Source organism: Clytia hemisphaerica, unplaced genomic scaffold (genome assembly GCF_902728285.1).
Source record: "Clytia hemisphaerica strain Z4C2 unplaced genomic scaffold, Clytia hemisphaerica genome assembly, whole genome shotgun sequence".
NCBI classification, from domain to species: Eukaryota; Metazoa; Cnidaria; class Hydrozoa; order Leptothecata; family Clytiidae; genus Clytia; species Clytia hemisphaerica.
The window spans coordinates 155,154-173,608 of record NW_027103289.1 but is presented as its reverse complement, the minus strand read 5'-3'; the positions used below and the strand labels follow the sequence as shown (position 1 = coordinate 173,608).

Genomic DNA, 18,455 nt, shown 5'->3' with positions numbered 1-18,455 from the left:
ATTTTAAGACACGATGAATTTTTGTTAAAATTAAACCTTGCGAGAGATAAAATTTCAAATTTCTATAATGAAGGATATACTTTTCTTTGTTGTATAGATTTGGGACAAGCTTCTTGATGTTAGGTAACTTGACTTCATCTGTTGATTTTACGCCAAGCAATTTTAACTGCGTCGGTGAAAGCATATCAGGGGTGACTTGTACCCGCTCTGGTGCGAGTGGGTAGTCTGCATGTTGATCATGTAAGTGTTCAGGGTATTCTAAGAAGATAAAGAAAATGAAAATTGGAATCAATATATGTAAATAGTTTAGAAGGATAATAACTTTTCTACCCTGAAAAATGATAGCTAGTTAATTCTCAGATGATGTAACAAAATCTAAATCATTGTTCATATGTGAGAATGAAGAGTTGATGAATTCTTTAAAGCAGATAAATTTTATACCTAAATCCACTTCCAAAATGTAACCTTGATCATTATCATCGGGTAAATTTGTAATTGTTTCAACGTCAATTCGTTCGATCTCTGCATTAGTAAGCCATTTGAAATCCCCCGTTGGTAGATGTTGACTCATGGCCCAACCATATAAGTTGTTGGCATCCAGATAAATGAGGTGCTCTTTTGGTTTCGTTTCATCGAAATGATCAACATCCTTATGGTTTGCTATCCCTGATCTTTAAAGATAAGATAAAAACAAGGGGTTAATTTCTAATGTTACTACATTATAAAAGACCTGAAAATAAGATTAAGAGTATTAATTTTTCTAGAAACCATTAAAGAAAAACAAATTTACAAACCTAGTATCAATCATTGCAACACCACCACGAATACCGCATTCACTCATCAAATGCATATCGTTTTCTGTTGCTTGATCAGTGAATAAATCGAGTTTGATTCGTGTCATTTTTAATGCTGCCTTCCATGATAAGCCGGGAGCACTGTAGAAATGGCATGGGTCTAAATCATAAAATTGTATACACATTCGACGGAACTCTTCGAAAACATCTGCTAACAAAAGAGTATCCGTTAAAAGGTATAAATCATGATAATCCCTCAAATTCTCCCAAACTTTCTGCGCATGTGTGTAATCGGCATCTTTGATATCTTCCTCAGACAAACTGCTATAGAATTTCTCCTTGGCTGGTAATGTCCTCTCATCGAATCGAGCTGCACTATCCGTATATTCGTATGGGTATACTCCCTTCCTCGTTAAAAGCTCTAAGTCCTCATTCACCTAAAGATAGAATAAAAAACAAAATTCTTTGATTGATTTATTCATTAAAATCTTCTAAAACCATTAGTATTTCCTTTAAACACAAACAAATTTTTCAAAATTATTTTTGATTGTTTTCCTATTTTTCAGCAGCTATTTCAAGAGTGGTGAAAAAAAAAAATAAGTAAATAAATAATTTGAATATATTAAAAAAATAATAATAACAATGATAATAATAATAATAATAATAGAAATAAAAACAGACATACCTTCTCCTCCTGTTGAGGATTTAATGTAGGATCGATGTAAGGATTATCACGATAATCAACCATGTTTTCTCTCAAATCATTCAAGTTTGCAGCAACATTACCATTCCGAATCAGATCCTCATCCTCATCATCATCACCATCATCAGGGTCTATCCTGCTATCACTTAATTCATTATCATTCCTCCTCCCGTTACCAGTATTATCTAAAGTAAGCATTAGTTCATCCATACTCTCATTTAAATCGTCACCCATGTTAGTGTTATTAGTATTAGAGTCCTCATCCATATAGGTAAGAATTAATTCATCTATACTATCGTTCATATCGTTATTCATATTGATCTCATTAGGGTTAGTATGGTTATCAGAAGAATTATCAAAAGTAAGAATTAGTTCATCCATACTATCATTAAATTCTGGAAGATGTTCATTCTTACTGGATTGAGACATTTTATAACGTAAATACTTTGTCGTTTCGGGAAAGTTTTTGCGTTGATCAGGTGAAGTCTGTTGTAGATTACCAGCAAGTTTTTCAAGCGATGTCGTCATAAATTGAATCGAATCAATGAATTGTGCATCCCCAATGCTAAATGTTACATAGTTCTCCATGTTTGATGGTATCACCGTAATTTCACCGTGTCGTGGTTTAGCAGCTGATAGTATTAAATGAGCATCATATCTTTTTAGGTTATGAAAAACGACTGGAACTTTAACTTTTTTATGATCTATAGATAGTTGTAGGTTACAAATGCTATGAGCGCTCCCTCTGAATTTCGATGTTAAATGACAGTGGTCAAGCACCTTCTTTTTGTTGACATAATCAGGATGATTAGGGTTACGGATGAATGACTCATTACAAATGTAACATTTAGTGGCCTGTTCATGTCTCAACTTTTCTTCATCAGACACAACTGGATCAAGTCGATTCTCATAGACAGATTTCATCTCCTTTATCTCGTCTTGGATGAAATCAAGAAATTTCTCCGCTGCATCAGGTCCAGTGTAAACATAAGGTGGTTTGTAGAACTTTTCGTCAATACAGGTTGTATACACGGAAAAACCATCTGCGACATGTTTCATTTTCTTTGATGTCCACGATTCCTTAGCTCCTCCATCTTTCGATCCCTCTATCGGTTCCAAAATGCATTCAAAGTCTCCATAGATGACGAATGGAATCTTCATCATTGGACGAGCATTGTTGAAAAAGACTTTGTCTCTTTCAAATTTGTCACCTTTTAGTGGAAATCGAACGGCTTGTAATCCACGATCCTGAAGCAATGTAATAAATTGTTATTATTATTATTATATTTTTTTTTTTAGCGATCAAAGTACTATGTCTTTGCTTATTCTTTTTCATTTTTCCTTAGGGTTGCCTCATTCCTTAAACAAAACTAATACTAACCTGTTCATTGAATAAGTAAAGACATTTAACGACTTAAAAATAAAAGATTTAACCTTTTCCTAATAATACGAAGCTCTTGATAAAAAAAAAACTCTAATTGATTTAACATATAAGTAAGTGTCTTCTAGCAGTAAAGATGTTCAATTAGGAAGTTAAATAATTGAAAAACTAATAGATACCTTGCAATGTTTAAGATGATCATTCAGGATTCTTTCAGTCGTACAACCATGCAGACAATAGTTACAAAACCATGTTTGAGTTTTGCTCTTATTGTTCTGTTTTGCCAACAATCTATTTAAATTGTTAATCCAAACGTAATGCGAATTTCCGTCATCGTTTGCAATTAGAAGAAGATTGACGTGAAGTTGAGCGTTATATTTTCGGTGACTCTCAGTGGAAAAAACTCATCCTCCTCAAATCCAATCAGATTTATAGAGACATCATTTTGCTTCTCGAATTTGCTGATGTCTTTTAAGGAGACTGGATATTTGATTCCTCTCATATCCAGCTCTCTCTCGTGTCTCTTCAAGTGTGCTACCCTCTCTGGATGGACTTTGTAGGTTTCATGATACTTAGCTGCCAATACTGACCAGGTAAAACATTTTTCATCTTTGTTAATAACATTAACACAGGCTTTCTTATTGAAGATGCTAGATGGAAGAGCAATATAAGATGATCCTCTGAGGGGGTTATATCTCAAAAGACCCAAATCAACATGTAGAAAATGATCCAGATAACATCATCATCTTAATAACACTCAGGACCATAGATTTATAAAGCCCAAAGGGCTAGACGGCGTACTTTTGCTGAAAAGTGTGCCGTGGTTAGGTAGGAAACTCTACCTAAATCACGTGACATTACAATAGGATTTCAGAGCTTGACCAATCAGAAGCTTCGCAGGTTTTAGAAACAATAGCAACAATACTTTTTCCGATATTCACTTTTTTTGTCTGCGATACATGGCTTAAAGCACGACATCTACCCCTTCGGGCTTTATAAATCTATGGCCAGGACACACGGTTTCTATTCTGCGTTTAAGTTAGGGAGACCAAACAGTCTTTTTATTTTACAAATAGTGTATTTGTCGAAATTTAGCAGGTGGCGAGAGAATTTTTTTTAATCAAACAAATAGAAATACCTCCTGGCTGTCTCAGCATCAGCAAATCTAATGATGGCGATATTATCGAATTCTTTGTTTGAGTCTTCGGTGACTTGCAAATGTGTGATCTTTCCACCAGTGTTGTCAACCAGTAGCTTTAGTTTGGTGTTGATTTTGTTCTTGAATTGCTTGTTCCCTTGTGGCAGGTTTGAAACAAGGATCTCTTTTTGACCGTCATTCTAAAATATGGGTTAAGATGAACATTTTACAAGAATGATCCAGAACCCAACCAGAACCAGAACCATTCCTTATAAAAGTTTCAATGTTATCTTGGATTGTATGACGCCAAAGTGAATAGTTCATCAGTATTGGATCCCATCAAACAAGGAAAGGGATCACTTTTTAAGACAATAGCTGGATCCGTCTTAACATCTGCTCTATCTGCTTTACAAAATACAATAAATAACGAAACGATGGCTTTGACACCCTTGCGCTTTCTTCCTTCAATTATATTTGAAAAAGCATCCTTCAAAACCTCAGGAGTGAAATTCACAATGTTACTTAAATCTTTTCGAAATGTCTGAACATCACCACCCATAGATTCCGTAAGAAGGAAGGGAGCATCAATGCCAGCGCCAGCTTGAATTGTAGATTTTACTGTAGAAGTTGAAAAAGATGATGAAGGAGACGAAGAAGAAGAAGAGGAAGAAGAACCAACATGGATGTTAGAGGAGGAAGTCGAGGAAGATGCATAAGCTTGATCACAGTTTTTTTGATGCAGTTGTAGATTAGTTTTGCGAGCGCATTCTTTACCACAAAATTTGCACTTCAAGGATGATGTTTCTGAATCAATTAAGAAAGATAAAGTGAAAATTAGAGGTTTTCTCATAATAGGGTATGGTTTAAAATCTCAACTCAAAGATATTCTAATAATAACTTAGAGATGAAAAAAAAAAAAGTTATAATTGAAAGTCAGTAAATCTTCTTTTTCTTTTTCTTTTTTTTTTTTTTCAATTCAGTTAAAAGATAAAACATTCTAATGCACCCCAAAAAATTTTTTTTAAGAAAACAAAAAAACAACATGAAAAGAACAGAAATAATAAAAAATTAATAGTCTATACTCTCAATCCCAAAGTCAATCTCTTGACCCATATCCACTTTTCCATCGTCAACTTTCGCATCGATTTCGTTGAAAAAATTCTCCACAAAGTCCAACTCTTTCAATTCAATTTTCGCCAAATCGGCAAAGTCCATCTCCATATCCACGTCAAAATTGGATAAATCGATTGGTTCTGGAGGTGGAGCTGTTACGATAGGTGGTCGATCATCAGCTATCTCATCTAAAAGTTCCATCAACATGTCGTTTTGAAATTGCTGATGGTTGATAGGAAGAGGATCGAAATTTTGATACGGTGGAACAACCATCTCTTGATTACCATAAACTACATTAAAAAGAAAAAAAAAAGAAAATTTGATAAGTATCATTTTGTTTAAAATAGAACTCAACTCAAAATAATAATAAAAAAAACCAGGATTATAAATTTAAAAAAGGAACATCTCTTTCCTTATTCTCATTCAATCTTACTCTATCGTAAAACGATCCATTTTTAAACAATGACAAGTGAATGAAAACAAAATATCCATCAACAAATCAAATAAGAATGAAAAAATCCTTACAATTTTGTCTAATTCGACATTTGGTATTTTGATGTGTTTTCCTATACGCATCCTGAGTAAAACCCTTTCCACAATGCATGCAAAGAAAAGGTTTTGGTGAATGTTGAAAAAGATGCTTATGGAGTTGATTTTTTGATCTGAAAACTACGTAACAGTACTCGCAAGTGGTTTCCATATTCATTTTTCAAGAGAATGTAAATTCACGATTTAAAAACAATACTTTGAAGGTTAAGTATACAACTCGAGGTGTCGACGGATGAATCCAAGTGACAAAATATTTTTAAAAAATTTGAAAATTTATAAAAATTTCAAAAATAATTACTTAGCATCAAGTCAATTATGAAAACAAAAGATCCCCCTCTAAAACATTTAACAAATTTTATATTCTTCAATTGAGTTAATTATACAAATTAATTGTCTACCCTCCCACAAATTCCCGTGAGGACGTTTAATCATAAAGTAGCGCGCGCAACTTGGGCCGCCGAAGGCTGCCCCTGGATCATGAAAGAAACACCCCAGTTAAACCAACCCACCCACCGCCCTTAACCAAATTTACGATGAAAAAGCAATGAAAAAAAAAAATAAGGTTTTTACATTAGGAAGTTTCTGCACAAGAAAACAATATATTCAAAGTCTCATGTGTTATTTTTCTTATTCTAACTTTAACATCCTCCCAGGAAACATGGAAAAGGTTTTGAAGCATCCATTTAGCCTACTTTTATCAGGCGGTCGGAATGTTGGGAAAACTGTATTTACCAAAAAGCTTTTGAAGAATGCTTCGAAAATGATGAATGTTAAACCGGATAGAATTGTATGGTGTTACGCGAAACATCAACCCACTTTGTTTCAAGAGTTACTAGAAATCGATCCTAATCTTGAATATCGTGAAGGGATACCAGAAGATCTAACATCAATGTTCGATAGAGAGATAAATAATCTTATAATTCTCGATGATTTAATGGATGAAGGAGGTGACAGTAAAGCAGTATCTCAACTCTTTACCCGTGGAAGGCATGACAACATGTCAGTTATATTTTTAACTCAGAATTTATTTCATCCTAAACAGAGAAGCATCAGTCTAAACTCAGACTATATGGTCATCTTTAAAAATATCCGAGATAAGTCACAATTTACCAACCTCGCAAAGCAATTCATGCCGAGTGATGTCGATTTTCTTAAATGGGTATTCGAAGACGCTACAAAACTTCCATACTCTTACTTGTTTCTTGATTTAAAACCTGATACTGACGAGCGGTTGAGAATAAGAACAAACATTTTACCAACTGAAGAACCAAAGTATGTATATATACGATAAATATCATGAACTACCTCACATTTATTGATAAGCACTCATCGCGAATAGACGTTAAAATGTCAAAACGTATGAAGAGGAATGCATCCATGATTAGAGCGCTACACACATGCTCTCCAAAAGACAGAAAAAATATTTTCAAGGAAGCAAAACCAGATTTAGTAAATGCGCTTTGTGATTGTATTACTAACGTCGTATATGGAAAAGTTCCAATCGGAGGCTCAACAAAAACTCATCTACGTAAAAAGAAGAAAATACTTAAACAGCTGACTGATCCAAAAGTTCCCACAGTCAGAAAGAAGTCATTGCTGATACAACACGGAGGGAACATTTTTGCTAAAATAGCAGGCGCTCTTGCTAAATTCTTTTTAGGTGATTAAATGCAATGGGTGGTAACCATGTTAACAAGAAATTTGTACTCTTATCTCCTCAAGTTTATGAATCTCTGCTACAAAAAGCGGGAGATAAAAACAGCTCTCATGTTTTAGCACCCCCTCAAAAAAGTGCTATGAATGATGCCGAGCAAAATATGAAAAATGTTTGGGATCGAGAAGATTTACACGAAGATGAGAAAGTTAAAGTTTTTACTAAAGAAATGAATTCATTGAAGAGGTATCGTGATTCTTTATTAGATGTTAAAGAATCAAAGCAGAATCCGTTAATGGAGAAAAAACAAATGACGAGAGAGGAAGTAAATCAAGATACAAAGGAGCAAGCAAACCCAATAAGTCCCAAAGAAACCGGTGTGAATTCTATAGTCAATACTCTACCAAAGACGATGAGGAAAGAAGCAATACAAGTTCTCCGATTCATAAAATCTCATCCTGAAAAATTGAATTGGAATCAAGATAAAGAGCTTGTTTATGAAGGAACAGTTTTGCATGGCTCAAACATAGGAGATCTTATGACAGACATGTTGAGCAATAGAAAAAAAACAATATCCCCATCACAATTCCGACATATATTTTCAAAAGCTTTGGTCAATATTGAAATGCCTAAAGAATGGATTAAGAATAATCAGATGCAAGAGAGTATTCAAATGCAAGATAAGGAGAACTTTATCATGAAAGAAATTAACAGAAGAAGATCTAGATCCACTCCATATCCAATGAAGTTGAAATCAACTCCCAAAACTCCTATCAATTGGCTATCTTCAACATCTTTAAAAAACCGCTAGCCTCTTAGATTACTTTCATTTGTATTTTAACACTCTAACTGTGAGGATGGAGCCATTATTAAAGCTCAGAGACCTCTTAAGGAAACTAAGATGTTTAATAGCATGGCTGCGGTTCTACATTGATTATTGAAAACAGCCAACTTGATGGGGTTGACAAAGAGGAAGAAACTTTGTAAACTATTTTTAAATATGTCATATGAAGAAAAGAAAGAGAAAATTTTGAGTGAGCTTTATCACTCTTTAAAATCACATGTTTCTTACTCTTCTCCTTACAAGTTATATAAAGCAGCTAAATTACAGATTCCTGATTTGAAATTGAAGGAGGTTAAGGAATGGTTATTGAAGGATGCTACATATACTTTACATCATCCTATAAGAATACACTACAAAACTCGAAGAGTGTTGGTTAATCATATGGATGAGCAATGGCAAGCCGATTTATGTGATATGCAGAAACTTTCAAAACATAATAAAGGATATAAGTATTTACTAGTTTGCATCGATATCCTTTCTAAATTTGCTTGGGTTCGACCATTAAAATCAAAAGGTGCACAGGATATACTCAATGCATTGAAAGATATCTTTACGGATGGAAGGAAACCAGAGATTATGCAAACAGATAGAGGAACAGAATTTTTGAATAAAAAAGTCCAGAGATTACTCAAGGATAACGAAATAAAGTTCTTCACTAGTTTCAGTGAACGCAAAGCATCAATTGTTGAAAGGCTTAATCGAACTTTAAAAGGTTTAATGTTCAAATATTTTTCACGTTATGAAACAAGAACATATGTTGACATCTTACAAGATTTGGTATATCGCTATAACAATGGGTATCATCGATCCATAAAAACAGCTCCTTCAAAAGTGAATAAGGATAATGAATTGGAAATTTGGATGAGACTTTACCACGCTAACAAATCAAAGAAGAAGAAGAAGTCTCCCAAGCAAACTCTTTACAATGTTGGTGATCATGTGAGGATAACTCTTGAGAGAGGTACTTTTCATAAAAGTTATTTAGAGGGATGGAGTGAAGAAATCTTTATCATATCACACAGACTGCCAGGCGATCCAGTTGTATACAAAGTTAAAGATCAAGCCGACGAAGCTATCAAGGGGATATTTTATCAACAAGAATTACTCAGAGTTTTCGAACCTGACTCTTACAAAATCGAAAAGGTTATCAGAAAGAAGCGACAACCTAATGGTAGTTGGATTTATCTTGTGAAGTGGAAAGGATATCCTGAAAAGTTCAATAGTTTTGTATGTGAGGAAGATTTACAATCATTCAAGAGATGAACACAAATAAATTTTTCGTTGTCTTACCAAGTGATAGTTCTATGAAAATCTATCCAGATAACAAAATATCAAGTTATACTACTCATTTCCCAAGCGAAATCAACGTGGATCCTTCAAAGTGGGAGGTAGCTTTACAAGAGGTACACTTCCCACATAGTTGGTATAATATACGTGAGGGATATAATGTGATATACAAACATTGCTATAATCTACAGGAGAAAGAGAAAGATAAATTGATAAAACTTTATAGTGCTCAGGATATACTCAAATATAATGAGGGCCCGAGAATAGTCGTCAAATACATTAAAATCCCATGTGGTCACTATAAAAATATTGAAGATTTGATTGATGTATTGAATGAAAATGAAGTTGGCGATCCGAGAGCATTACAGTATAAATTTGATAGAGTTACAAGGAAAACTCAAATCAAAATGATGGCTGGATGTAAAATTTCCATGAACAATTCTGATATAGCGAGAGTTTTAGGATTTAAATCAGATATGGAGGAAAACTCTAACATCAAGGGACATCCGTTAAAGCTGGAGACATCAGTTGCTGACATAAATCGCTCGATGGATAACTTTTATATCTATACTCGGATATCATCGAGAATCAACAAGTCGGAGATTTTAAAGTTCCATTACTTAGAATCATACCTGTAAAATCGAGTTTTGGAGAAATATATTGGATTCATTATGATAAACCACATTATCTTAGATTGAGTAAAGAAAATATTAGTAGCATAACAATCAATATAAGGGATGCTCTCGGTGAATTTGTTTCATTTGAATTTGGGAAGGTGATCGTAACGTTGGTCTTTAGACGAATTACATCGAGATTTTATCAATAACGATGTCACATATCGGACATGGATTACCTGCCTATAGAGGTGTTGTTATGCAACGTGGGTATGGATTGGGTGGATTGTTTAGAGGATTAATGCGAGCTGTAAAACCTCACATCAAATCGGGACTGAAACAAGTAGGAAAGAAAGCATTAAAAACAGGAATGGAAGTTATTTCTGATGTTAGTCAAGGGCATAATTTGAAGCAATCACTAAAGAGAAGAGCTAAGGAAAACACGGAAGAATTGCTTCTTCAACCCTTTAAGAAAAGGAAACCAAATAAATCAAAGACCATTCACAAACAAGCTGGCAAAGGGAGAGGACGACGTGGTAGACCTTCAAAACCTTTAGGGATATTATAAGAGAAAATGGATACAAAAGATAAAAATCACATCGAGTGTGCTTTATCAGATACTGATCTTTTCACACCAGCATTTGTTCAATCAGACATATCTAATGGCACTTTTGAAGAAATATATCCCATCACGAAACTTGAGGATAGTGGACCACTTGAATTTTCAATTAAGAATGCAACAGATTTCTTTATTGATCTTGCAAATACCTATCTAAGGTTAAAAGTAAGATTACTTAAAGCAGACGGCTCAGCTCATGCAACAACAGACAAAGCAGCTTTCATCAATTATCCAATTGCAACAATATTTAGTCAATTGGACGTTTATTTGGGAGGTACTTTGATTAGCTCATCGAATAACACTTATGCTTTTCGATCAATCATCGAAACACTATTGAATTATGGTCCTGATGCTAAGGAGACGCAGTTGGAAATGGGACTCTTCTGTAAAGATACAGCAAATCAACTTGAGGAGACTGACCCTGCTAAGGATAATATCGGATTAAAAAATAGAGCTGAATATACTAATGTGAGTAAGACAACCGAGCTCATAGGGAGATTGCGGGGAGATTGCATACTGATTTATGTAATCAAGGGAGATTAATTTTGAATGGTTTACCTATCCGACTTGTGTTTCATAGAAGTAAAGATGCATTTGCAATAATGACTCCAGCAAATAATCCAAGGATTAAAATAACAGATGCTGTCCTTTGTGTAAGAAAAGTACAACTAACCCATCATAAATTTGCTGAAATTCAAAGGAACCTAGAGAAAAATGTTGCATCTTATCCTATCAATAGAGTACAAGTAAAAACTCATAGCATCGCTGCTGGGCTCACAAGCTTAAATTGGGATAACTTGATTCTAGGACAACTACCAAATCGAATCTTTCTTGGGATGATTGATAATGATTCGTATACAGGAAATTATCATAAGAATCCATTCAACTTCAAACATTTTGATGTGAGAGAAGTGGCTGTCTACGTAAACGGGAAAACTTTATCCCACCCAATGAAATTAAACTTCGGAGACAGTGAGTATTTAGAAGGCTATAGAAGTTTATTCACTGCAACTGGAAAAATTAATCGAGATGAAGGAATGGATATAAGTAGGAGAGATTATCCTACTGGATACAGTCTTTTTGGATTCGATCTATCTGCAGCTCTCTGCAACGGACCTCATCAAGAACCATCTCAAGAAGGCAGTTTAAGGGTAACCTTGGAATTCGCGAAAGCTTTACCTAACACAATCAGTGTGTTGGTATATTGTGAATACGATAACATAATAAAAGTCAATAAAATTCGTAACGTTTTGAAGGATTTTTAATGTTATGGATACAACTCAGCTTCTATGTGCTTTGAATAATGATCCAATGATGGACGATTATGAGAAAAAGGTACTTGCAATGGATCAGTTTCAAAGAACTAAATTATCTAAGAAAGGAGTTTACATATGTAATGAGGAGCCATCGGATAAAAGTGGAAGTCATTGGATACTCATTTTAACGAAACCAAAAGAGACTTACTTCATCGATTCATTTGGTAGAGATCCTAAGGATTATGGGATGAGAAAAAAGTTAAACAAAATATCAAATGAAGTTTTAAAACTAAAATATGCAATTCAAGATCCAATATCTACATTGTGTGGTGAATATTGTTTATTTTTTGCTTATCATTTATGTCGAAATTTTACCTTAGAAGATGTAAATGACTTTTTTTCAAACGATTATGTTCGAAATGATCAAAATGTAAAAGATTTTATATGGAGAAAGTTTCCAGGGCATGAACGTCTTAGTACTAATATTTTTTGGTTTGCTCAGAATAAAAGAAATTGAAATAAAATGACTAGAATTTGATGATTTTTATTCTCTTAAAAAAAGTTATCTTTACTATCATCCATACTCCTATAAGTATTTAAAAAAGATCTATGTTCTGTATATTGAAATTTAGTGTTCATATATTTAATCAGTTTGTGAATTTCCATCATGAAAAGGAATATTCCAGTAATACAATCTGGACCGACATCTTGAAACAAACATATTTGTGGGTTCTTCTTAGTAATTGTTATTCCAACCCTAACATTCGTATTAGGGATTGTCACATACGTAAATTCGGTGCCACTTCCAGTAGTCTTTTGAAATGAATCGAATCCCATCTCTTCAATTTCTTCCTTGAATTCATCAACCAAGTCATACAACGAAAATACTTGAGTTGCCGTGAGAAATTTTGTGTGTGCGATTACTTCGTTCATTTCAACCTCATCTAGTAGCTTTAAAATTGCCAGTAAAAGTTTCTTAATGTTATCTACCCCCTTCATACCAAATCTTCTTAAGCCTTCAGGTGCGTCTGGATAAAAAGAACGTATAACCAATGTATCCGCCGGATCTTCATCACGTGCATATACCACCTTGTGACTGCTTAAACTCAATGCGTCTTTCTTCTCACTAATCTTTTTGTCTTTATTTGGTGTAGAAGTTATCATTTTCTTAGTGTAACCAAAATCTTGAATATCAGTTTGTTTTCTCTTCATTTTCAAAGTTACAAATTTGATATGATTCCAAGTTAAATTTTCTATGTTTTATAGACGGAAATTCTAGAAAAGCTTTTTAAAAAAGTATATGAAAAGAAAAGTACTTAATTTTTAAAACATTTCTCCCTTCCTTTCAAAACATAATTATACCCTCATTGTTTTCTATAATTGTTTCTTACTTAAAAATATAATTGTTTTCTCCTTAATATTATAATTGCTTCTTGCTTAATATTTCTTTTGATATTTATAATTGCTTCTTGTTTAATATTTCTTTTGATATTTATAATTGTTTCTTCTTTAATTTCTTTTGTATTTATAATTGTTTCTTCTTTAATTTTTTAAAGTTCTTTAATTTTTTAAAGTTCTTTAATTTTTTAAACTGTCCCAGTATCCCTATTTCCCCTCTACTAGGGAAAACCTTAAGTGCTCACTCGCAAAGCGCGAGTCCCCGGAAAAAGTGGACCTTTTTGGCAAATAAGAAAATTGAAAATTGAAAAAAATGAATGAAAGAAAAAATTTTCTGATCTCCACCCTGAAAATTGTCCAAACAAAGTGATAAAAAATCGACCCTGTCAGATACACATCTTGAAAATCAATAAATGTGGGAACCTGTCAGATACCTGAGAGCCTAAAAAAGGGACCCTGACCAACGGCACGTTCCCGTAACAATAATAACAATAATAATAATGATATATTTCTGGCATTTCCAAAATTTACATTTGGCTCTTCACCTGAAAATTCTGTATATAATATATGTGCAATGTCTAGAAAAAAAAAATTGAAAAATATCCTGGTAGTATACTGAAGAAAAATTGGGGCCTTATGCGGACAAGTAGGTAGGGACGAAGCGGTGGGCTAGTATGATGAATAAAAGATTAGGATTGAGAAGTGTGAGGGGTAAAATGTGAATAGTGATAGAGCTAGACTAAAACCTAAACAAATCCGAGTATCTGAGTATGCTAGCTGAGGCCATCGCAATGTGTGCTATTATAAAAAATTAACGAATATATTTAAAAAAAAATACTAACATAATGTTATAAGCTAGACTAGGCTAAGGTTCAATTACTATTGGTGGCTAGAGGTAAAGTAAGCGACAAAATAGATCTAAGAACTCGGTGAGATAGAATCACGACAGAGCGTAAGATAGAATGAGCAAAACTAGCATTGATTGCAAACCGAAGGCTGTATAAAAGTGTACTGGACCTTGCAAAACACGACCACAATCAAGGTCATAATATATTGAGAATTTTTGCTATTTTAACGTTTTTCAAGATTTAAAGTTCTGGCGAGAAAGTCGATTTTTGGCTATCTTTTTTATTTAATCGAATATTTCAATTTGGGAGGGGTTGGCAGACTTCCAGGCTATATTCTGAGTCTTATTGGACTATTTTTGAACTTTTGGAGTCTTAAGTCTCATGTTAAAACTCAGAGTTAAAACTCTACCCTTCCAACCTACTTTAGAGCACTTACAAATCGATTGTGGTTCAAAAACTTCCCGGTGGATTTCCCTTTTTTCTCAAATATTATGACCTTGATTGTCTTTGAAAATTAAAAATGCCGATTTCTGCTCTGCGGGGGGTCTAAAATTAGGAGAAAACCCCAAAAATTTGAAAAATAACCCTTTTCCGACCATTTTGAAGCATTTTCAATAGGTCAAAATCAGTTTTTGGTGAAATATTTCACTTTTTGATAAGGTCCCGTTTACAGAAATCTAAAAATGCCAATATTTGAGAAAATTTTCAATTTTTTAAAAGTTTTTGGCTGTTAAACCGAAGAAAGGGATATTTTTAACCGGGAAATATGACTTAAGTTTGAAATTAGACCCCCAGCAGAGCAGAATTTGGCATTTTTGATTTCCAAAGACTGTCTTTGAAAATTAAAAATGCCGATTTCTGCTCTGCGGGGGGTCTAAAATTAGGAGAAAACCCCAAAAATTTGAAAAATAACCCTTTTCCGACCATTTTGAAGCATTTTCAATAGGTCAAAATCAGTTTTTGGTGAAATATTTCACTTTTTGATAAGGTCCCGTTTACAGAAATCTAAAAATGCCAATATTTGAGAAAATTTTCAATTTTTTAAAAGTTTTTGGCTGTTAAACCGAAGAAAGGGATATTTTTAACCGGGAAATATGACTTAAGTTTGAAATTAGACCCCCAGCAGAGCAGAATTTGGCATTTTTGATTTCCAAAGACAATCAAGGTCATAATATATTGAGAATTTTTGCTATTTTAACGTTTTTCAAGATTTAAAGTTCTGGCGAGAAAGTCGATTTTTGGCTATCTTTTTTATTTAATCGAATATTTCAATTTGGGAGGGGTTGGCAGACTTCCAGGCTATATTCTGAGTCTTATTGGACTATTTTTGAACTTTTGGAGTCTTAAGTCTCATGTTAAAACTCAGAGTTAAAACTCTACCCTTCCAACCTACTTTAGAGCACTTACAAATCGATTGTGGTTCAAAAACTTCCCGGTGGATTTCCCTTTTTTCTCAAATATTATGACCTTGATTGTCTTTGAAAATTAAAAATGCCGATTTCTGCTCTGCGGGGGGTCTAAAATTAGGAGAAAACCCCAAAAATTTGAAAAATAACCCTTTTCCGACCATTTTGAAGCATTTTCAATAGGTCAAAATCAGTTTTTGGTGAAATATTTCACTTTTTGATAAGGTCCCGTTTACAGAAATCTAAAAATGCCAATATTTGAGAAAATTTTTAATTTTTTGAAAGTTTTTGGCTGTTAAACCGAAAAAAGGGATATTTTTAACCGGGAAATATGACTTAAGTTTGAAATTAGACCCCCAGCAGAGCAGAATTTGGCATTTTTGATTTCCAAAGACAATCAAGGTCATAATATATTGAGAATTTTTGCTATTTTAACGTTTTTCAAGATTTAAAGTTCTGGCGAGAAAGTCGATTTTTGGCTATCTTTTTTATTTAATCGAATATTTCAATTTGGGAGGGGTTGGCAGACTTCCAGGCTATATTCTGAGTCTTATTGGACTATTTTTGAACTTTTGGATCCTGAGATCCCAAGGTCCTAAGTCTTAAGTCTCATGTTAAAACTCAGAGTTAAAACTCTACCCTTCCAACCTACTTTAGAGCACTTACAAATCGATTGTGGTTCAAAAACTTCCCGGTGGATTTCCCTTTTTTCTCAAATATTATGACCTTGATTGTCTTTGAAAATTAAAAATGCCGATTTCTGCTCTGCGGGGGGTCTAAAATTAGGAGAAAACCCCAAAAATTTGAAAAATAACCCTTTTCCGACCATTTTGAAGCATTTTCAATAGGTCAAAATCAGTTTTTGGTGAAATATTTCACTTTTTGATAAGGTCCCGTTTACAGAAATCTAAAAATGCCAATATTTGAGAAAATTTTTAATTTTTTGAAAGTTTTTGGCTGTTAAACCGAAAAAAGGGATATTTTTAACCGGGAAATATGACTTAAGTTTGAAATTAGACCCCCAGCAGAGCAGAATTTGGCATTTTTGATTTCCAAAGACAATCAAGGTCATAATATATTGAGAATTTTTGCTATTTTAACGTTTTTCAAGATTTAAAGTTCTGGCGAGAAAGTCGATTTTTGGCTATCTTTTTTATTTAATCGAATATTTCAATTTGGGAGGGGTTGGCAGACTTCCAGGCTATATTCTGAGTCTTATTGGACTATTTTTGAACTTTTGGAGTCTTAAGTCTCATGTTAAAACTCAGAGTTAAAACTCTACCCTTCCAACCTACTTTAGAGCACTTACAAATCGATTGTGGTTCAAAAACTTCCCGGTGGATTTCCCTTTTTTCTCAAATATTATGACCTTGATTGCAGTATTATGACATAAATAAGTGAGCTATCAACTATCTAAATTAAATTAATTGAAACTAATTAAACATCAAATAGAAAAGAAAAAAAACTTCATAGAACTAGAAATATAATAAAGTCAGTCATATGCACTGAAGAAAATACAAACTAAGTAAACCTAAGAACAGATGGGCTAAATCTAAGATCAGAATGGAGACTAGAGAACCAAGGCTACGAGTAGCGATATTGAAGAATTGAAGTCAAGATTAAATTGAAACTAAAATGGCGCGTGAATCAAATCGATAATAAGACTTAAACTAATAAATATAACAAATAATAATATAACACAGAAAGCACCAGCTAGGAAATAGCCAGTAGTGATGCAGGGACTACAGTTGGTAGAAGAGGTACTACTGCAAGCTCCTAGCTAGGGCTTTGTCGAAAAAATATTTTTTTGTTTCTTGGCAAAAGGCTTTGTAGGTATCTGAGTCACGACAGTTAACAGGTAGTTCATTAAACATTTTAGAAGCGTTAGATTCAAAGGAACCACTAACATTACAGGTTTCACGCAATTTAGTTCCACCAATTACATCCGTTCGAGTCTTGGCTTGCACATATTTCTCCATAGGGAGGAATTTGGGCCAGTCATTCATATTCACTGATTTCCACGCAAGTTTAGCCAGACTGTATTCGGTCCGTTCTTTGACAGGTAGCCATTTCATATCTATTACGTCAGACTTGCGAGAGTAGCTCTTCCGGACGAAGCTAGCTGTGGCATCTTGGACTCGTTGTAATTGGTTGAATAGTACCGTACCCAACTTTGCCTGTGTGTGTCATTTTAAGCCAAAACGATGCCAGGAATTAATAAGAGAGAAATTCGAAGGCGGGTTTTACGTTATATTTGCTTATTGTACATTAACTTTAACTTGTGGTTTTAATATTTTAAAGGCTGCTTTTGATGCACAAGCTGTTAACCGGCGTTTGCGACGACGGGAATCGTCTAGTTATTTCTATTTATTTTTGTTTAAAATCACGAATATGTATATACCATAGTTTGCAGAGGTTACAGATGTAGCATTGTGTTGGGATCAGCATTTACTTTCACCTAGTCAAAATGTATCTCTGCCAAGAGGGAGACCTGATTCTTTATATTTTCTACTTCAACTTTATAATACCCATTCATACGATATTGCAAAATGATTGAAGTTGATGAGCTTTCAGCTTTTGATAACCCAGATATTTCGATTGAAACAGAAGATAACAGTAATGAATTTTTAGAATTTGCAGAGGGGTATGAACCCCCCCCTAGGTTTATTTTATCCCCCCTATATACCCCCTTTCTGAAATGAAACTTCACCCCTTTTTTGCAGAAAACCTAAACTCGCTTTACAGTAGCGCTACCAAAGTGACCAAAGAGTACCAAATGTATACGGTCACAAATCAATAATTTCAAATTATAAGCAGCATTTTTAACAAAACGATACACTTTTATGTTTTG

The 18,455-nt window shown here is 33.8% G+C and overlaps 1 protein-coding gene across 1 annotated transcript; it reads left to right on the top strand.

The window, feature by feature from the left end:
- The first annotated feature begins 11,298 nt into the window (after window positions 1-11,298).
- On the top strand, window positions 11,299-11,961 carry LOC136810075 (uncharacterized protein F54H12.2-like). The gene has a single exon (XM_067066646.1). The coding sequence runs from the start codon at window positions 11,299-11,301 to the stop codon at window positions 11,959-11,961; it is 663 nt and encodes a 220-aa protein (XP_066922747.1).
- The last annotated feature ends 6,494 nt before the right edge of the window (window positions 11,962-18,455 follow it).

Coding starts and splice junctions, on each gene's coding strand:
- LOC136810075 (XM_067066646.1), top strand. CDS start 11,299: ATGACTCCAGCAAATAATCCAAGGATTAAAATAACAGATGCTGTCCTT.